The 22,143-nt window shown below is 41.5% G+C and overlaps 1 protein-coding gene across 7 annotated transcripts in view; it reads left to right on the forward strand.

Annotated features, from left to right (window-relative positions):
- Positions 1-22,143, forward strand: part of Ltbp1 (latent transforming growth factor beta binding protein 1) — a 399,391-nt gene that overhangs the window by 238,518 nt on the left and 138,730 nt on the right. For all 7 annotated transcript variants that reach the window (XM_006984834.4, XM_076558654.1, XM_076558656.1 and 4 more), the window contains 2 exons: positions 6,435-6,537; positions 9,515-9,586. In XM_006984834.4, coding sequence (XP_006984896.1) covers positions 6,435-6,537; positions 9,515-9,586 — 175 coding nt within the window. The remainder of the gene's footprint in view (positions 1-6,434; positions 6,538-9,514; positions 9,587-22,143) is intronic.

The following is a 22,143-nucleotide window of genomic DNA, read 5'->3' on the forward strand; positions in this document are numbered from 1 at the left end:
TACACTTGGATAGCAAGTGCTTTCTCCATGGAGCCATCTCCTAGGCCCCAAACTGTACCTTTTTTTAAGGGCTTTCATTCTCTTTCTACTGATTAGCCATCAATATTCCTTAAAATATGCCAGGTTTCTTTTTTTTTTTTTTTGAAGCAATGTAAAACTCACCTGGCTTTGGGAAAGGACCAGCGTGGCTACTTCCCTGTCTACTGATTGATTTTTGTTATATCCAACTAGAAGTTGAACCCCAAATTTGGAAAATTCTCTGTAGCTTAGCACTACCCATCCTCTGGCTCTCTGGATTCTCTCTTTGTTCCTTCAGGTCCAGCTGCCTTCCTCTTGCTTACCCTGTCTGCTCACAGCTGGTGACTGCTCCCCTGCATTGTGAGAACTGTTGTGCCCCTCTGGAGTCTCCCCCACCCCAGGACCATTGAGTCACTTCCTTGTCTCAGCACTTGCCTGAGCCCAGACCTGTGCACTTCTGCAAGGGTTACAATGAATCAGACTTCTATTTTTCCCCTGTATTTTCCCCCAGTGAAATCCTGGGAGTATTTTTAAAACTCTGTATTGCTTTAACATTTTAAGTTTATTTGTTCCTTTGGCTTAGTGCCATATTTTCTTTGCAAGAAGATGTCCTTTATTCTAGCTTGAAGTATTTATACTTCACTATCGAATGGTTCTTGATAACAAAATGAGTTACATACATGTGATAAGGATGGTTTCTATGAATGCTTCTGTATTGTTGTTTTTAAATGTCTTAACTAGTGAGACTAAAGAGTAGGTCCTTGGTGTTGTACTATCTTCATGGGGGTGACCCTTCTTATAGTGAAATATCTGAACAGTATTAACAGAAGTCTTCTCAGAGCCTATAAGATGGCAGGCCTATGGTTATAGTTTTACCCATGCTGGAGAGCAGGTGAATGAGACCTTGGATTCAACCTACACTCTGCTCACCAGAGTATTGTGTAGGATATCCCACGGGGCTCTGAGCCCACACCTGCTTAGTCATTCATCATTTGCTTTCACTATGCTTTGAGGTCAGGGATTATTGTTCTAGTGTCTCATTACTGGTCCAGAGAGGCAGGATGATCTGTGGAATACCCCACTGGTAGGAAGAGAGCTGGGGTGTTGACTGGGGTCTAGTGGTTTTCAACCAACACTCATAGCTTTTCTTGACTACTGGGCTTCCCTTCTCCAGGACCTGAAACAGTGAAGCAAACACTCTTGGAATGAGTATCAGTTTTACCCTTTGTCATAAGCCATGCTCTAATGTCTGTAACAGCCTTTCCCAGTTACCATGCATCTTTCAAGCAACTCTAATAGTGAGATTTTTCATTTTCAAAAATATGATAAACTTGGATTGCCAGATGGTGAATTTTGAACTTTGATTCCACTCCCGGATTTGGGAGGATCTAAAGGGGACCATGATCACAATTTAACTTCAGTTGCCAAGTTCTGTGGTTTTACCTTAAAACTGAGGTGAAAGTCTGAAGAGGTATATTCCCAAGCAGATGAAAAAGATTTTAAGTGCATTTCCCATAATTGATTGATTATTGATAGCTAGCCACACAATTAAAGGCCTTTATATTATTGGTTGTAGTAAAATAATTATACTCTTAACTCTACCAAGTCAAATTGCAACATACTCTGACTCCTCAGGAACTTCCATAACCTTCAGTGCTAATGAAGGGTGTCTAACCACATGGATTGTATAAAGAGTCCACAGGATAACCTTCAGTGCTAATGAAGGGTGTCTCTAACCACATGGATTGTATAAAGAGTCCACAGGATAACCTTTGGTGCTAATGAGGGTGTCTCTAACCACATGGATTGTATGAAGAGTCCATGGTTCTTCAGTGACCTGACCTTCTGAAGTACAGCCCCCATTAAGATAGGTGGAGAAGAAGAGTCTAAGACTTATTTTCACCACTCTGTTTTCAGAAATCAAGGTCAAGTAGAGCTGTTTTTCCCTCTTTTGTCTTGTTTGCCTAAGTCTAGAAGGCAGAGGTTTAGACTTGGTGAAGACTCTAGAGATGAGGAAGTGGATGAGACAAAGGACAGACAGACGGCTAGGAGTGCATTGACCCAGACCTGGCCCTTGGCCCTGTTATAACAACAGAAGTCCTTGAACTTGGCTCTATCCTGCACCAGTCTGTATTTTCTAAATGGAGTCATGTAACCTAGCAGCACAGAATCTTAAGCCTGCGAGAAACCACTTGCTTTCCCCGTTGAGCATTCCTGAGAGATGACCCACCAGGCTCAGCTCCCACCAGAGAGGTCACCGTCTCAGACCACTAGGTAGGAACATTTACAGTGGGAAGACTGTCTGCATTGTGAGAGGAATCCTCTTTCCCCGTGATTTTGGGTCTGCAGGCCTGCTGAAAACATTCGGCCTGCAATAGGCCTGTTTAGTATATCTCCACCTTGCCATCATGTCCATGTGTAGGCTTACCCATGCCCCATTCTTCAGCTGGCCTTCACAGGAGGTTGCCTGAACACTTGGCTTACTCTGCCCTAGTTGGATCCTAGCAAACATGTGGATCCTAGTGGATCCTAGCAAACACTAGTACTGAAGGATATGGGGGTTTTCTGAGGAGTTAGAGCATATTGCTATTTGACTTGATAGAGTTAAGCATACATTTAACACTGGATTGCTTTATATAAGATGGATTCTGAAATGTTTGGCAGTCTTTCTTTGGGGATGCGGTGATTAACTCCATGGGAGAAAGTCTGCTTAGTCTTCTTGTGTTTTTAACTTGTAAAACCCTCCTGGATTCCTGAATATGAATGTGGCTAGGGGAGGCTTATGTCCACTGTCCATGTGAGTACATCCTGTTGAGAAGTAGAACTTCCCAATCTTAGAGCAGAGCATCCCAACCTCATTCTATCTATCCTGTGTTATTCTCTCCACTGTGGCCCTTCGATGTGGGAGAGACATCCGTTGGCCTAACTTTTTGCCCCACTCTGGGTACTTCTGATTGCACTCAGATAAGACTCTTGGCATCCAGGGGCCTCTTGGGTAAAAAGCCTTGAGTGTGGCCACAGAGATCTTTCACGTCACATTTCTTGCTACATGCTGAAGCCTCTATTTTTAAACAGTTGATCGGACTGATAGAAAACGTTGCGCCTCATAACCCTGACTTCATCCCTCATACATAGCTCATTCCTACCCCGTGTGGACCCAGTTTTGAGACAGCACACACAGTTCCATGGTACCACCTACGCATCCCATTTACTCCATCAGTTTGGATGGCTTGTGCTGCTCTTGGCTGTAGACCTGCAAAAACAAAGCCATGGGATAAAGCAGCTTGGATCATGGAATGAAAACCTTGTACCTTTTTGGAGGCCCAGTAGAGGGAAATGATTTATTTTTGCCCTACCAAATAAAACATTCTAGGAATCCAAGGTGAAAATTGGATTTTAACTGCTACTAACGTTTTGAGCATATAAAATCGGCAAGTGTTGAGTGCTTCGCCTGATTAAGGGAAGAGCCCAGAGTCTGGTACAAGAATGAGCTGTGTGCAAAGTGGTTGGTGTCTCAAATAAGCCCAACCAATTTATGAAACTGGAAGAGCATGTTAAGCAGATGTTGGCAGCCAGGTTTCAGCAATGGAGCCCTCTGTGATTTTATTTGTTTCTTGTCTTATTCCTGAGTTGTTGTCCCTTTCCTTTTCTGCTCCTAACCATGTTTTGGGTTTAAATTGTCTATGGTTAAGATCAAGGAGTTGGGCAACTATTTTGATTCAGGTAATTTGTTTTTGCCTTGATTCTTTCTCTTCTTTATGTGTGTGTGTGTGTGTGTGTGTGTGTGTGTGTGTGTGTGTGTGTGTTTCCTGTCTTGGACCTGGTGCAGATCCAGATCTGGGATTAGAGCATTCCCACTCAGCATGCCGTGCCCACAGCTAGCAAAGAGCTACCTGCATACAGGCTTCCCTATTGGTGCACAATGTCCACCCAACCAACTGGGTTGCCTTCCTGCCTCTTTCAAGAAAAGCATGCCTATCTCGTCCTGTCTGTGGAGTGGACTTCTCAGGTGTCATGGATGTGGTGACCTTGGCCTTGCTCCTTTGCCCTGAGGTGTCATTTTATATATATATTTAGGTTCTTCTCAAAAATAGACCAACTCATAATGTCTTCGGGATTACCTTTTATTTCAGGGAAATGCATTTTTGTCCTAGCAATGCATTTCTTGTTGGTTATGGTACTTTGAAGTGGACAGTTAAACTAACCAGGTTGTTTCACAGAACACTCACAGTCCACTCCAATCTATTCATGTGCCCCCTGATCCCTGAAGAATCTGATGACTTGGATCTGATGTGGGGCATCTAGAATAAGGAACTTTCAGATGATGATGATGATGACTACAATGATGATGATGACGATATGATAATGATAAATGGCAGTAATAGGAGTGATAGCTTACTTAGCACTTACACATGTCAGACATAGTACTCCACCTTGTACATGGATTTTACCTTTCAAGTTCATGGCCGTGTAGAAAGGGGCTATTAAGTATTCCATGTTATGGATAAGAAAATTCATCTAACTGTGTGTGTATGGAGTCCTACAACCAGAATTCATACCCAGGCCTCTAGAGTATCTCAGTTACTGTTTTAACCACCATCACATGCTGCTTTTGGAAAGCATGTAACACTTGTCAAAATTATTAAAATCATATAAAATCACGAAAGCCTAAGGCCATCAACACCATGCTACATCTAAAACTCTGTTATCCTAGCCGGCCTTCTCTGATGTGGTTTCGCTTTATGGATTGCGTATGTAGTTACTCAGAATGAGGCATGCCTGGACCCAGCAGGAAGGAAACACTGTCCATGGAGGCTTGCCAGGTGGTGTCTACACCTTCTCGTTCCTCTTAGGGCTACCGTTTCTTTGACTTTCCCACATTGTGCATAGCCCCCTGTCTGGGGCATGTCTGCTAACTTCTGATGGGTTTTCCCATAATAATTGCTCTACTCAGCATTATCGAGCACTTGAAATGTGCCGTGTGTGAGGAAAGATAAGAAGTCCTTAATACATAAGCACTGGGCTGAAACTGGTAGCCGTGGACCTTGTAGAATCATCTTTGAAGTCAGGAGAATGAATCATGAACCGAGGAGCCAGTGCTGATTCTCCTGGTAGAAACAAAGTTGGAGGAAAGAAAAAAATATAAAAGCATTCCAGAGAGAGAGAGAGAAGAGAGAGAGAGAGAGAGAGAGAGAGAGAGAGAGAGAGAGAGAGAGAACACAACATTCAAACAGACCTGAGTTCAGACAGCGAAGGGTCCTTTGCCAAGCCTAAATAGATGCTCAGAGGTGGAAGGCAGTAAGATACTCCCTAAAGTGTGACAAGAGGACTTCTCTGTCCTGCCCGGGGATGTCAGACAATGTTGCTGGAGGTTGTTGGTTGGTAGAATTATGCGATCAAATTTCTTTTAGAAAAGATGACTCTGGAAACCATTTGAGGAATGTTCTTTGGCAAAGCAGGGGAACTCCTTAGATGCTCCCCATTTGTACACTAGACAAAGACGTGGGGGTGTCTTACCCTGTGTATCAGGGGAGTGAGAGTCAAGTAAGTCTCATTGCCATCTATCTGATCCTTGGGTGATCTTGCAGGATTGGATAGATTTTCTAGGTAGTGCTAAGTAACTTCAGTCCCCTGCTGCAGGGTCATCTGATCTCCTGTCATCGGCTAGGTGTCTCACCTGACCTTGAGATTTGACAATATGGAACTGTAGTTCTAAGGGTACCCATTCTGCCTACTTGGGCTGGTCTTGATTAAGATTGCCAGCCCCTTCCTAGCTTGGTTGATCTCCCTGGAGCGTTAGTCTCTGTCAGAACTGATCGGGCTCAGCCCATAGTCATCTCTTGTATTGCCCCTTCTTGATCCTCCTCAGGTTCGGTGATTCCTCCCTTGCCTACTTCCCAGTTGATTCTATAGTTTTCTGGCTACCGATTTCAGTCCAGTGCACATGTCCATCTTTTTGTATCCCAGTTCTCAGGATGTATTACAAGTGCTCAATAAATACAGAGCAAAGGAACAGTGAAAGAACAAGCCAGCGAGGGAATGCTTGAGCAAGCAATTGCTGTGGGGAAACCCGAAAGCTGACATATATTCCCCAGGTGAGGGGATAGGGTGCAGTCAGGGAAAATCCAGGCAAGTGGTAAAAACCAGAAGCCTTGTACATGGACCTGTGCCGCTGCTTCGGATATACATAAGATTTTAAAAATGCAAAAGAGTTCGTCTGTGGAAATGTGCTTATTCGCGTCTGTGTTGTATCGACTCTGTCCTAGTCTTTGGCCTCCAAGTTTTATAGCCGTTCTTTTCCTCTGTAATTTGCATGGTATCGAGGGGACTGTTTATAACGTGACTGTGAAGCACCCCAGCTCTGGGGCTGAGCATCCTGCACTCAGTTAACCTCTGCATTTCACACCTCATTGCAGTGCGGCAAAGCGCTTCCTGGCCTTTCCAAACAAGAGGACTGCTGTGGGACAGTGGGGACCTCCTGGGGCTTTAACAAATGCCAGAAATGCCCCAAGAAGCCATGTAAGTGACATGTCATCATTCCTTTGCTGGTTAATGGAGCATACCTCTTTTCCTAGCATGACTCTTAATGATGAGTCTCTAAGACCTTCAAAAGAAATCTCTGGCTGCATTCCAGAATGTAGTGCTACAACCTGCATTTCTAGAAATATTACAAGACTATTAAAACTTTTATATCAGTTCTTTTTTTTTTAAAAATATGCACAGCTATCAGTGGCCTTCTGCAGTTTGATTTCTTATGTTGGGGAGGTACTGTGAAGAATTGATGAGCATAGTCTGCTCTTCTAGCCCTGGGGAATAGATGGCCTTTAAGATGGGGAACAAGTCTTTCAAACCCTATTTTAAAAAGTCAGTGCAGTTGCTATTCATTAGGTGAGATTCCTTAAATGGAAATTTCGTGAGTAGCCACAACTTAGGCTACAGATTTCATTCGGTTACAGCTCTGCCCTTCATGAAAAGAAGCTCAGATGAGGAATTGACTTACTGGTTTGTGATAAAGAAATGTGTAATTATGGAGCCCAGTCTTTTGCCTCCCTTTTCTTTCCACTCCTGCTGTACTGACCCAGTCGTCAGTGGCTGCAGTACTAACATGCTGCGATTTCCCTCGGAGTGTTTTGTGGAAACTGTTACTTAAATAAATCCAAGTTCACGCCATTCCGTTCCCTTCTTCTCTACAACAGATGGCACTCACTTCTTTTAGGCCAAGTTTTCTTATACTTCTGTTTTTGCCAAAATGTGACACCCCCCCAACACACACCATCATCAGTCTTTGTCTCATAGAGCTGAAGACTTTTATAATTGCCCCCCCCTTTTTGCTTCAATCAGATGATTTTTATTTATTCATCTTAAGTAATGGTTAATTGGATTGACAGTCTCAGTTGTCTTCAACTCTTATTAAGATTTATGAGTTTTATTCTTTATGTATGAGGGTCTTGCTTGCATACACATTTGTGTACCCCACTTGTGTCTTATACCCACAAGGTCAGAAGAGGGTGTGAGGTCTCCTGGAAGTAGAGTTGTGCATGGTGTGAGCCATCATGTAGATGTTTCTTAGAGGACTCATTGATAAAAATTTCTGCTAAGGTTTGTGAAAGTTAGCTCTTCATTGAAGAGGGGGAAAAATCACGTGAGCTATTCAGTAGTGAAAGAATAGATTTTTTTCAAGATGACTGAATAATGATTAGCAGCATAGATTTCCAGATAGCTGGGTGAATGATGACCCCACCTTACTTGAAGACCTGTTTGCCTAAATCATCTTGGTTATCTGACTGAAGGGATCTCTGGGATCTATTTGGAATTATTTAGAGTTGGGGTGAAAGGAACTTGACTGCCACCGCTGTCGTTTGATGTTGATTCTGAGGAGCCCTTAACCAGGAATCTGCACCTAAATTGTCGAAAACATATTGCCATCTGTTTTGGGAGCCATGCACCCTTCATTTGCCGTGTGGGTTTGTCTGGTAATGTTGTGGGTGGTGACATGTTTCCCACCATTTGGTTGAAGGACGTGGATGAGAGGAGATCCTCTAACTTGAATTTTCGTCTAAGTATATATCTTAGTATAAGAATCTTTTCCCATCTTCTTCCTTATTTTCTTTTCCCATTTGCTTGCTTCTTTGTGTCTTTCCTACAAATCTTAGCTATTTCTATTTCTTCTCTTTTCTAAATTCCAAAGGAGCCCAGAGTGACAGATGTCAGGGGTCAGAGGCAAAGGGGTCCCTATCAACCCCCCCTTCTAATTCCTAAGGCCATCCCTGACTTCCAGTCATTTATATCTGGCATTGCATCATCTTGGAATGAGTTTGCGGCTTTCTATGGTGTTGTTAGCTCTACAGTTCAGTCTTGATTGTGATTTCAGTTGAATGGGAAAGGACAAAGTTGCTCTTTTAACCAAACGTTGGTGAAAATAAGTCCATAGGTTGGCTCATTTGATATATGAATTGAAGAGATCTCTTTGGTTCCGGGGCAGTGGCCATGATGAATGAAGTGAACTCTAACATCTTGGCATTTTTTCTGCTTGTACTGTCTAGAATGACTCACCCCCCCGAGAAGCACAGTCAAGGTCACATTCTTCTTAAAAACATTCCTCCCCTTGGTTGGTACTACTCTCTAAATCATATTCATGTTGGAAGAGAGAGGACTTCCATTGGCCGCTACATATGATGGTTTTTGGTTCCATGCCCTTGTTTTTTTTTTTTCTTTTTTCCACCCAAAATAGTTTAAACTTCAACTTTCAAGTGGCTTTTATTTAATGAAGTTTTTGTTTAGCCACATACAAAACCCTTTCATTGGTGATAATTTTTTCCTGCTATGAAAGCTTAATTTTAAATTTGTAAATGATTTCATTAACTAGTCTGTCATCTATTAGCAATGTGCTCAGTGTGAACAAGTCTCTTGCCTTCATACAGTCTGAGGAGAAAATTAGCATCGACTTGTAAGCAGAGGAAGACTTTGAGAGATGATCTGGCCTGGCTCCGGGCCTTGAAGAGACTGTAGAATATGATCATTTTGTCTTTGAAGGACTTCCAACTGAGGTCCCAGTTTCTGTAGGCACCCATGTCAGTGTCTTCATTATATGGGACGACACTGGATGGGAGGCCGATGGATGAATGGAGCAACTTCCACAAGCCAGCTTTTCCCCGCTTTTAACCACCGTTCTCTGAAACGAATCACTGCAGAGGAATGCGTCTTGTGATAGGAAGACTTAATCACTAATTGGGAGATAATGCGAAACAGTCTTATGATTCCGTTAACACAATAAAGACTTTGCTGGCAACTTCCTAGGACTACAGTCATTGCAAAATAGGAAGTAGATTGAAAACAAGCATGGGGTGGAAGCAGTTGTAGAGTTCTTTGTTGGTATCGATAGCTTGTAAACAATAAGTCTATTGTATTGGTGCCATAAATGGTACCACATCTAGCAGTTTCAGACCATCAGAATTTAAACTGCGCATATAATGAAGGCTTTTCCCCCCACTTACAGCCTACCATGGATATACTCAAATGATGGAATGCCTACAAGGATATAAGCGTGTTAACAACACATTCTGTCAAGGTAAGACTTCCTGAATTTACTGATGTGTGTCTTGATGGGTGTCTTGGCACTTTGGAACCGTGAGTTGTTCTCCCACATGATGTTCCTGGGTTCAGCATGTTACAGTTACATGGAGGGTGGATGACGTCTTGCTCTTTCCCTGTTCCTGAGGGCATACTGATGCTTAACGTGTGATTGGTAAAGTTGCCTCCTTACTCTCTAATGCTTCTGGAACTCTTACCTTTTGTTAACTTGTGGCCAAAACCTGCAGGAGTGTGGATGACACTGAGCAGACCCTGGGTCCCCACGCTGGTCATGTCATATGGATGCGTGGGTACCCCTACCTATACCCACTTGGCAGAGTCACTGATGACTCATCGTTCACAACAGAATTCCCCTCCCTCCTCCCATGGACGTATTGCTGCCCATCTCAATTGTGAAAGAACTAAATATGACCACGAACCTCTGTCCCCTCGGCAGTCAGAAAAGCTAGGGAGTTCAATGAGAGATGCCCTGAGTACTTTTGCTTCATTTTCTTAGCACACTAGGGGAGCCATATGTACAGGGAATACCTCATAATTCATCTAGTCTTGGGCCTCTGAGTGAAAAACTAAAGCCATGCTGAAAGGTTAAGCATCTTTTGTGTGGCTGAGTAGAGCCGAAACCATATCTTAATTTGACCAGTGCCTACTTTAGTACTCAATATCATCAAGTTTTGATTTAGTTACTTGGTGGGACCACTGCCAAGTGTGCTCAGACAAAGCAAGGATATCTTCCTACTGCCTAGTCCTGAAATTACTTCTTTACGTTGTGGTTTAAGAATTTGCTTCCAAGTTTGTTTTCAGGGTAGATTTTGATTGGCCACAACTAAGATCCCAGCCTTACTGATTAGTGAACTCGAGATCTAGAGCTCATGACAGATTAAAAAATAGTATGAGTGAAGAAAGGGTTTATTTATGATTGATAAGAGGGTTACTATTGTTGTTTTTTTTTTTAACTGGGGGAAGTACTGATGGCTTGGGGATAAAACTAAGATGTTTTTGGTGATTCTTGATAAATTCTGTATCTAAACAGTAAGACCAGTGTCCAGAACCTTATAAAGTGGTAAACAAATAACTAATTTTCTTCTTTCTTTCTTTTCTTTTCTTTTTTTTTTTTTTTTTGAAATATAAGGAGCAGGCTGGCCTTAAACTTGAATTTTCTTAACAATTAGTTAATTTTATTCTAATAACTGCTTATTTTATCCCAGTCATTTCTTTGGTACGATATGTTTGTTTATTCATCAATATCTGTTCTTCCCACAAATGTCTTTGTGAAGTATGTGAGGTTATATATGTATTGCAGATGGAGACACTGGGGTCCATAGAGGTTAGATAATTGTTCAGTACAGGTATCAAACTAAATGGACTGAACCTGGTGAGTTCTCCCACATACTGGGCTGTACACAAAGATCCTGCTTTGATTTAAAAAAAAAAGAAGAAGAAGAAAAGTAGAGGTGAAACTTTGCAAGCCATTATTTTAAAAGACTGGAGAATTCTTCAGGAGACGCTTGTGCACTTTCTATCTTCCTGTGTTGGAATGGCCGAGGGATCTTTAGCAAGTGTGGTTCATGCTGAGCGAATCCTCTGATGGTTGGTTAGTAACCCCAAAATCCTGGCTCATGATGGTCTCAAGAGGAGGCCTGCAAAGCAGCATTATGCTTTCTGGCAAGGATTCTGGAGGAAGTATCACAGAACATTCTATTTCACGGTGCCTCAAGAAGGTACTGCTAAATTACACTACAGAGAAGCTGGACTCATGAAACAATGTGATTTCATCCAGCATAATCTATTGTAATTACTATTGAGAGCAAGGCTTCGTTTCCCTCCCTTTGTGATATTATTAGTTGGCAAGATGAAATAGGACTTTCTTGAATTACGTATGTACACTCGGGTTTCCTTGAGCCTTGAAGCTTTTTGATTTTGTTATCCCCAGCAGAAATTCAAAAGGAACCCATTAAGCATCTAATTGCTTGTGCCTCCCACATTGTCCTCTCACTCTCTAGTCCTCTCTGTTTACAAAGCACATTGAAAATTAAAGTGATTAATAACTAGAATAACATTATTCCCTTCGTGTCCCAAAGCAGCTCTTACCAATGTGCACTGAATAACAAAGAACCGACTGTGCACATGTTAACTTGAGAAGCTTTCACATCGTGGCCCTTAAAGATTTTTTCCCCTCTCTCCTCTCTAGTGAGTCAGTAATTATCTTTTCAAGAGAATGATTTATTGCACATCCCCACACATGGTGCTCTGAAAGCTGCCCCTCTCTCCTCAGCGTGATGGAATTGGTACAACCTGCTTCATCTATCATAGCAAGCAATTCGGCTGGGTTTCCTGGTGGACCTAGAGTGACATTCTTCATCAGTCATTTGATTATTTTGCCAGTGGTTTGATATAGAAGGAGAAATAAATGAAATAGTGCTGTCTTGAAATAGTAGTAGGAACGCCTACTTTTTGATGGCATTATCAAATGCTGGACACTTCTTCTCTTCCAATAGTGTCTTCACTCCCCATCACCCTATCATGAGATAAGAGTATTTAAAATGCAGAATGTAGTGGGGATGTGCCTCAGATGGTCCTGTGGTTGCCTGGCATCTTTGAAGCCATGAGTTTGGTCCTCAGCACCGTTAAACTGGGCATAATGGCAACATCTGTAATCTCAGCACTTAGGAACTAGGGGTAGAAAGATGAGTCATTCAAAGTCATTCTCATCTCTATAGTGAGTTGGAGGCCAACCTAGGCTGCATGAGACCTGTCTCCCAAACCAAACCATGTCAGATATACTTCTAGGAGCTAAATAGCTAAATAATTTTTAAAAGCAAGCATTTCTTGGCATCCCTAAAACCACTTACCAGTTTCATGACTTTATAGACTTAAAAAAAAACAAAACAAAACTGGGGGCCTGGAGAGATGGCTCAGAGGTTAAGAGCACTGGCTGTTCTTCTAGAGGTCCTGAGTTCAATTCCCAGCAACCACGTGGTGGCTCACAAACATCTGTAATGAGATCTGGTGTCCTCTTCTGGCCTGCAGGAATACATGCAAGCAGAACACTATAAACATAATAAATAAACAACATAATAAATAAATATTAAAAAAAAGAAAGGAAGAAAATAAGTTTAAAAAAAAAACCAAAACTGTTTTCTACCTTAAAATCACCTGCCAAAAGTGGTACAGATTGTGTCAAAATATGTAAATATGTAATGTCTTAGAGTTTTTATCACTGACGGTATAAATGTTAGCTTTTCAAGGATAGTCTTAAAAACCTTCCCAATGATTCACTGTTCCACACAGGTTGTGTCATGAACTGTGGCTAAGATATTGTTCCTATACTCAGACAGCAGTTTGAGTCAGCAGGATGTAATTAGCTTAATTCACTCTCCAAACTCACTGAGTTATAACTGACTCAGGATGAGCCTCTCAAAGGAGTTATAAAGGAGTTGTCCATGGACCTTTCTTTTGTTAGCATTTTATTATTATACTGGTTGTTTGCTTTAACAAAATAATGAACAAAACTGATACATTCATGGCAATGATACTCATTGCCAAAACTTCCACTGACTGGCTCTTTATAGGTATTCCCTAAAGTGTGCCTATGACCAAATTTTATTTAGACTCAAAAAAATAACTTACACATTTTTAAGGATCATATTTGTTAAATAAGACTCACCTGGTGATTATATTATATTTATTATATTATATTATATTATATTATATTATATTATATTATATTATATTATATTATATTATATTATATATGAAATGATTTCATTTACAACCTTTTTATGGTTGTGTAATCCACAGGTAGACCAATGCACAGATACCAAGGTAGAGTCAAAAGATTGTCTAGTTCAACACATTATCACAAAGCAAACATTCCTGTATCATTATTTCCCAGGTCAACACAGAATATAGCTTGTACCTTGGAATTGCCCTGTTTCCTGACTGGAATTTCATTCACTTTCTTCCTCTATTCCAGATGTAATCAGTATTCTAACTCTTGTAGCCATAGACTAGTTTTGTATCTTTAGAAAATTTTCAAAATTTTTATTATTTTTTATTTCTCTCCTCCTCCCCCTTCTTGTCATAATCTTTTTCTTTTTCCTTCCTCCTCCTCCTCCTCCTCCTCCTCCTCTTCTTCCTCTACTTCCTACTCCTCCTCCTTCATCGAGATAGGCTTCTCCTAGGTAGTTCATGCTGGCCCTAAAGTCATTATGGAGTCCACAATACTCTTGAATATGTGATCCTCTGCCTCCTGGGTGCTGAAATTATAGGCTTATGCCATTATGCCCAACCCAGTATGTATTCTTTTGTGTCTGTCCTCTCTCACTTAACAGCATGTAGGCAATCAGCTTTTATTTTGACTGATGAGGTGATACTATCGATTGTGGTCTTTATACAGCATCTCCAGGTCCCCCCATCCTTTGCTGTATTCTTCACTGACTTCTTGCAGCCCTGCTACATACCTGTGTCCTCTTAGAGAGCAGTCTTCCCTACCTAAATTAAGTGAAGTGTGTGTGTGTGTGTGTGTGTGTGTGTGTGTGTGTGTGTGTGTGTGTTCATGTGTGTGTATAAGCATATGAGTGCATATGTGTGCAGGCCAAAGGCTGGCTGACATTGAACATCTTCTTCAATTGCTTTCTACCAAATATTTTTTGAGACAAGGTCTCTCACTAAGCCCAAAGCTTGCTGATTCAGTTATGCTAACTGGCCTGCCAGCCCCAGAGATCTTCCTGTGTCTGCCTCACAAGCACTGGAAATGCAGGCTTGCTTAACTTTTTTATGTGGACAATGGGGTTGAACTCAGATCTTCACACTTGTGCAACAAACACTTTATAGACAACCATTTCCGCATCTCATTTGTCTTAGAGTTTCTATTGCTGTGATGAAACACCATGACCAAAATCAAGTTGGGGAGGAAAGGGTTTGTTTGGCTTACACTTCCACATTGCTGTTCATCACTGAAGAAAATCAGGACAGGAACTCAAACAGGGCAGGAAACCGGAGGCAAAAGCTGATGTAGAGGCAATAGAGGGGTGCTGCTTACTGGCCTGCTCCTCCTGGCTTGCTCAGCCTGCTTTCTTATAGAACCCAGGACTACCAGTCCAGGGACGGTACCACCACAATGGGCTGTGCCCTCCCCCATCCATTACTAATTAAGAAAATGCCCTGCAGGCTTAGCTACAACCTGATCTTATGGAGGCATTTTCTCAGTTGAGGTTCCCTTCTCTCTCTCAGATGACTTTAGCTTGTGTCAAGTTGACATAAAACTGTCTAGCACACCAATGTATCTTCTTAAATAGCTAACGCATCCATCTGACTGAGGAAAACATTGGTCTCAAAGCATTTTTCTCTGTCTTCAAATGCAAGTCCTGCTGCTGATGGAATTCTGGGTTAGGATTTCTCTCCATCAGCAAGGCTAAGCAGACACAACTGGGTCTCTAGAAAGCCTTATGGTTTCCCCACTGTATAAAGATCCTCAAGTGCCACTGTCAGCTTGTACCCAAAGCCTGTTAGTGACCAGACACACCTCATGTCATGTGTCAACTTGTGTCATGGAAAAGGTGGTGAATTATTACTCACTTGGTTAAACATACATATTTTCTTGTAGGAAAATAGATGTGTAAATGTATATGTATTTCTCATGAGTATACTTTACACCATTCAACGTGTCGTGAGTCAAAGGCCATACTTGGTTTATCCTCTACCATGTTCAACTCTAGAAGCGGGCAGATTGTTTCGAAGTCAAAGAATATTTAAGCTACAAGTAACTTGGGGATCATCTCTATTAGCCTTTTCATGTTTCAAGGGTGGGAAATGTAAATGGGGGGAATTTTAGTGAATTGCTCCATGTTACAAAATTTAATATCTTAGTTATACCAGAGGCTGGGTCTTAATGGGATATTTCTACTATTAGATTTGCCAGCCCCTTACTCCTTTAAAAAGTGATTTGCGATTTAAAAAAATTATTCCATAAAATGGTATACATACCCATCCAGCATAGTCCTGAAGTTCAAGGGTCACAGCTGAGCTGTGCATGTATAAATGCACAGGAGGAAGAGTCATGTTATATCTTATTGGTTTATTTATACTGTTCTCCAGGACTGGAGCCTTAGGCTGTTTGAGGAGGATCTCTGCTCATACATTTTCCTAAATTCTATATTTTAGCTCTCTCTAGTTAATAGATTTTGGGGTGGTCTCTGCAAACACTAGGGCTGGCAGAGTAACCATTCATGTGAGACAAGAAGGAAATCCATTTCAAGATGATGCATAGCTAGTGTTGATTCAGACTTCCTGAGCACATCTGCCACCAGGCAGTTTATATTTAAGTAGAATACAATTTAGAAAAAAGTTTCCTGGTGTAACACAATCCCCTGTGCACAAGGAGGCATGATTACATCAGAACTTTTCTCAAAGTACATCTCACTTCTTACATGAAGATGGGCTGTATAGATAGGCTGTATGTGTCATCTTAAGGGTGTAAGGGAGGATCTGGTGTGGTCTTGGTCATTCAGATAGAGCAGAGGTCATTTGAGCTGTTAGCCACGTCCAGTTCTGGTTGTGCTTGAGGGAGATAGGTATGGCCTGGCACAAAAGATAACACAACAGATACCTAGGCTATTAGCCATCTCCATTTCTAGCCTTCTGGCCAGAAAACAAGTTATAGATTTTTTTCTCTTGAAAAGACAACCCTATGTGTTTAACATTCCTGCCTTCCCTAGCGCTGTCTGTGAGCACAAGGACCTTTGAGCTCTCAACAGTAGATTATTTAACATTATTTTTTTTTCTTCATGGCTGGGTATCAAACTAAAGGCATCGTCTATACCAGGTAGTTACTCTCTGCCACTGAGTAACATCCCCAGCCCTTAGAAGACCATTCGTCTTTAGGTTAAGTTATGTGATGTGGCCAATATTCAACCACTTAGATGGTTTTGTATTCTGGATCTTCTCAAGAAAGTCAGAGCTGCGCTGGTAGGCTGTAGAGGTAAAGCCACTTGCAAGTGTTTTCAGGAAGGGGAGAAACATGTAAATCTTTCTGTGAGCTGGATGTGGCTTCACGAGTTCTGCTTTCTTGACGCGGCCATGTCAGCCTCTCCCCTTTGCCTCTGTGAACTCCTAGCCTGCCCTCACAGCCCTGGGGCTGGAGACAGGAGTATGTGCCGGGGTGGTGGCTGTAGGTGTGTGTCTCCTGCTGCCTCTATTTTAGCTTTGGTTCTTGAGCCAAGTGAGTGGTGCTTTGTACAGTGTTCTTGCTGTTAGTATTCAGACCCACGTCTTGGAATCCTGGCCAATAAGCGGCTAATACCCTGGCCTGCCTAGTGTCGTGATGTCATCCTATGTTCCCTTTAAGGAAGGACTCCTCCCCATTGTTCTCCCTCCCTCCGTCCCTCCCTCTCTTTCTCTCTCTCTCTCTTCCCCCCTCACTACAAGGTAGCGCGTACCTCCCCGTCCCTGTCTCTCTTTTTCCCTCTCGCTTCTCCCAACAATTCTTCACTGAGTGCTGTCTGTGTGGCTCCACCCACCAAGGCCTCTCACGTGCTGTATCATAACACTTGCTGTTCCTGATGAGAATAGGGTCCCTATGGACTGTCAGAGACCATGGTGGCCTGTAGAGGAAGAACAAAGAATAAATCCAATGGTTTACCTATTTTGTTTATTAAATGGAGTATTAAAGTACTTTTGGCTTAGACTGAGTACTTTAAAGAAATGTGGTTGACCCCATAAAATGTGAGGTTTCTGATCTCTATTGTATTTGGCAAGGGTCAGTTACTTATATTTTATAATCGAGTTAGAAGATTTTCTCCTTGAATGTGTGTGGTGCTGGGAGAAGCTTTTCTTAAGTAAGGAAAATAGCCTTAGGAATTGAAGTCTGGGTGGAATTATGATTCACAATTTGCCAGTCACATTTCATATGGTTGTTAAACTTTGGCCCCTTACCATCTTCGCTTAGAGTGGTCCGTAAGCTTATTTTATCTGGATGTGATATGTTCAGTATAACCTGTGTTTTGTCCCCCATCTGCCTGTGGATCTGCAGTTCCTTTCCCTTTATTTAGAAAAGTCAAGAGGAACTTGACTACCTCAGAAGGTCTTTTGAATGATAGTTCATGTTTCTTATTGATCTCTGAAACACTAAATGAACAGTCATACATGACAAGCTTTTGGCTTTTTGATTTTCCTTTAGCACAAAGGTAATAGACCATCTATACACCTCTCAGAATATAGCAGGGGATGGAAGACAGGATGGCAAAAAAAAAAAAAAAAAAAAGAGAACATGTCTATATAGTTTTTGATGTAATCGCTTACCTACGGATGCTGATAATTTATGAATGAAATCCTTCCCAAGGTTTGATTTGCACATTGTTGATAGAGACATAGTGGAATAAACCAGACAGTCTTACATAGCCAGCTCCCACCTCCACCTCATCCTGCCTTACTTCAGATGATTTTTTTTGCACATCTGAAATGTTCGGTGCATTCTGTAAGTCTGGGTAGAGCAAACCTTTGTCAAGGGGATTGCTTTCGGAATGTCTAGTATCCCTGATATCCATCCTCTTTGAGTTTCCCAGTCCTCGTGACAGCCAGATGCTCTCTAGGCAGGAGTGGATCACATCTCTCTTTGAGGATCACAGACCATCCTCCCTCTGATAGATGAGCATGGTGGCTCACACCTAAAATCCCAGAACTTCAGAAGGTAGAACAGGAGGATAGCTGTGGGTTTGAGACCAGCCTGAGCTACACAATGAATTCTAGGTCAGCCTGGGATGACAGAGTGAGACATCATTTCAAGCAAAATAAAGCAAGACCAAGGGGGCAGCAATCCTCCAAACCTATAAACACTTCCTATGAGTGTTTACACTTCAGCGGAAGATGTTTTACATCTCAATGGCTAAAAAGTATGGAAAAAATATTCAGCATCAATTCTCATCTGAGAACAGCAGACTAAAACCTCAATGACACAACACTGCCCTCTGCCAAAATGACTGAATTTAGTCAAAAGATTGATACTAAGTTGACAAGGACTTATCAACTGGGTGTGGAAGTTGGCATAATTCCTGGATAGCTTTTTAAAGTAAATATAAGCCTTTTCTAGTGGCCAGGAAATTCTGCTCTCAAATATATGCTCAAGAGAATCAGTACTGAGTCTTCCTGTCTATTCCTATAGGTGTACATATAGGTAGTTACTGTAGTGTGTATGTGTGTACATGTATGTGTTTATGAATACTCACAGACCATTGATGATAATAGCCTCAAATGGGAAACAAAACCAAATGCAGTATTAGAATGGTTACATTTGGTTTCCTCACAGAATAACAAATAATACACCATGAAAAGACTGAGCTATTATGTGCAACAACACTGAAGAACTTCATAGTAAAGAGTAAAATAAATTAGATAAGCAACATGATTCACAAGAATAAGCAAGCTGGCAGCTATCAGAATCATAACCAGCCATGGGGGCAGAGATTTCACCTGGGAAGGGGCCGGATAGAGCTTTCTAAGGCAATGAAAATGTCTTTTAAATTTTATTTCTTTATTTTCAGTTATATGTATTATGTGCATGTCTGTGTGTGGGCATGTACATGAGTGCAGGTGTCTATAGAGGCCTCAGGGTGTTGGGTCTCCTTGAGCTGGAGTTGAGTAGCCAACAAGAGTGCTGGGAACTGAACTTGGGTCCTCTGCAAGAGCAGTACTCACTCTTAACCTCTGAGCCATCTCTCCAGCCTCTGAAGAAAAGTTCTTAATCATGACCTTGGTGGTGACTACATAATAGTATATGCACACATGCTGTTCTTCTGTTTTGTTTAGTTTACTTATTTTTTGAGACTGTATTTTAATTACAGCATTTCTCCCTTCCCTTTCCTCCCTCCAAAACCTTTCATACACCTTTCCCAGCTCTCCAAACACATGTATTTCTTTCAGAGATAGGCTGACTTGGAATATATACTCCTCCTGTCTCCATCTCCGAATGGCTGCTGGCATTCTAGGCATGTGCCAACACACCTGAATACATTTAGCTACGTACTTCAGATGGAGATACTTTAGTGCAGGTAAAATAAATAGGGGAAACATAATATCAATATAATGCATCTCTGGTCACGATGTTGTAAGAAATATATGCTAAGATATGAACCAATCAGCTGCTGAAGGAGGTAGGAGTCTTCCTGGCAGCTGTGAGTGTGTTCAGAAAGGTCATGTTTCAAGGTTCCTAGTGTCAGTTGGGGCAGTGGCTGTTGGGATATGATGGCCTAAGATTATTAGAGTAGCAGAAATCAGGAGACATTTCCATGACTCCCGCCCTCCACTTGCCTGTTCATATCTCCACCCATAGGTCTCTTGGTCCTTATTATTACTTGTTTAGTTTGAACTCTTAGTCCCTGTGTCCCAAGGCATCATGGTTAAGGCTGTGATCTGTGCTATGGAAGGTCCAAAGGAGAAGCACTGGAAAGGAGTTCATGTCAATTGTTATAAATGAGGCATTCATGAGTCAGAAGATGGATGTCAATTGTTATAAATGAGGCATTTATGGGTCAGAAGATGGAGGACCTTCAACCTTGACCTGACAGCAACAGTGAGGCCAGATGAAGGCCCTTTAAAAGCCTTGTTACAAAGGAAGGTTCTGATTCCCAAGAAGTGATCATGGAATGTACTGTAGAAATGCCACTGAATAGAAGGCTAACAATCATAGTCCAGTACAGATGTGAGAGAGAAATAGAAAAATGAAGATTTTTTTTTTTTGGTCTGGTGTTTCTGATCCCGACTGGCTGGCTACCCAAACCTCAGGCTTTACTTGGATCCTATGATAAGGTCTTTGCTTGTACTGTGTAAGCTCCAACTGGACTTGGCTCTCTTCCTGGTCCTTCATGGTGATTTTCTTAAGAAGAATGAGTTATGGGGAATATTTTCAATGACATGCTACACATAAATGATTGTTACAGCACAGTGCACAGCCTGATAAAGAAGAAGACCACCAGGTGCTGGGCCTGGTGTTCTTCTGGGTGTAATCTAGCGGCCCCTGTCTCCTGATGCATCCCAGTTGGCAGTCTGTAGAGCTTATATAACATGTCTGTGCTAATTTCTCATTTGTATGTCATGTACCAAGTTCCATTTTGTCCCTAACTAAAAAACTGTTCATCATATAACATATACTTATATGAAAGTGTCCTCACAGAACCTAATACCTCATACAATGAATATACACAGAAAAGAATTAAAAAGTAAAAATTTAAAAAGTGTGTCTTAGATGAAATATGTATAACACAGATAAGTATGAATTTTTAGAACATCTAGCATCCATGTTTAAATAATATTTTCTTAAATAATGATTTAATCAAGGGAAGTATTTCACTTTTATATGACGATTCTGTAACATTTTTCTAACATTGCATCCAATCTTAATTTAGGAAATTAATATTTTAAGACCCTTCATAAAAAAGATTGCCGAAGAATTCCTGATGGAAAGACATAAATATTGCTTGACGTAGAAGCTCTAACAGCCAACATCTGTTAACTGTTAAGCTTCATAGCCCACACTGGATCAAATAAAAATGGCTACTGGCTTTTCATTTTTAACTTATTCCTTCTTTTTCATTTTTCATTACATTTACAAGGGACTATATAAGCTTTTGTGTTAGTTTTTACTCGTAACCACATTTGTAGATTATCTCTCAGCTCATTTTGATTTTCCCTGGGACTGGACTGTGGGGCAGTCTCTATGTTTCCCGGCATACTATATATCTCTTTCACTTTGTTCCAGAATCTTCTACGGCTGGATATTTCTGCTTGGGTGTCACAATGTGACCTTTAGCTGCAAAACTGAATTCTTCATCTTCAAGCATTCTCCTTTCACAAGCCTTTCCTCTTTTCTCTTATTAAAGCCCTCCGGACGTCTTTGAGTCCTCTTCCCTATTTTCTGTCTAGCCTTGGGTGGCCCGGTCAAGTGTCATACTCTGTCAGTTGTTCTTTTAAAAAATGAATTGTGCCTTCCTCATCTTCCTGATTATGCTGACTGTTGCCCACATGGCTCATCACCGACTCACCACTGTGGCTCGCCATCCTTCAGTGGCTTGTCCTGTGTCCTCTGCTCACCAAGCCATAGGCTGGCCAGGTGAACTACCCTGGTGTCTACTGTGGATAACAGAGCTTTCCTACTCAAAATGTTTCAGTATAGCTTTCTGTTCTAGTAAGATTGAATCCAAGTCCAGCCGGGCATGTACCAGCTCTGTGTGCAGCTGTCTATCTTGTTGACAAATCTTATTTATCTTATCGATAAATCTTATTTCCATTCAGTGGCTTGACTCACCATTTACCAAGTCCCTTGGCCAATCTCTATGCTCATGCTTCAGTCTCTACCCATGTGAATATTCCTTCCATCCCAGCACCCCCTCACGCACATGCACCCAACTTCTACCCTGATGAAGTCTCACACCCCCCCAACACTGCCTCTAACCCTTTTCAGGGTCTCTTGACTGTCTGTATAGGCAGTTTCCAAATTGAATGTCAGTTTCTAGTAGTTCTGGTTTGGGTACCATACTATTCTTG

The sequence above is a fragment of the Peromyscus maniculatus genome, chromosome 22 (genome assembly GCF_049852395.1).
Source record: "Peromyscus maniculatus bairdii isolate BWxNUB_F1_BW_parent chromosome 22, HU_Pman_BW_mat_3.1, whole genome shotgun sequence".
NCBI classification, from domain to species: domain Eukaryota; kingdom Metazoa; phylum Chordata; class Mammalia; order Rodentia; family Cricetidae; genus Peromyscus; species Peromyscus maniculatus.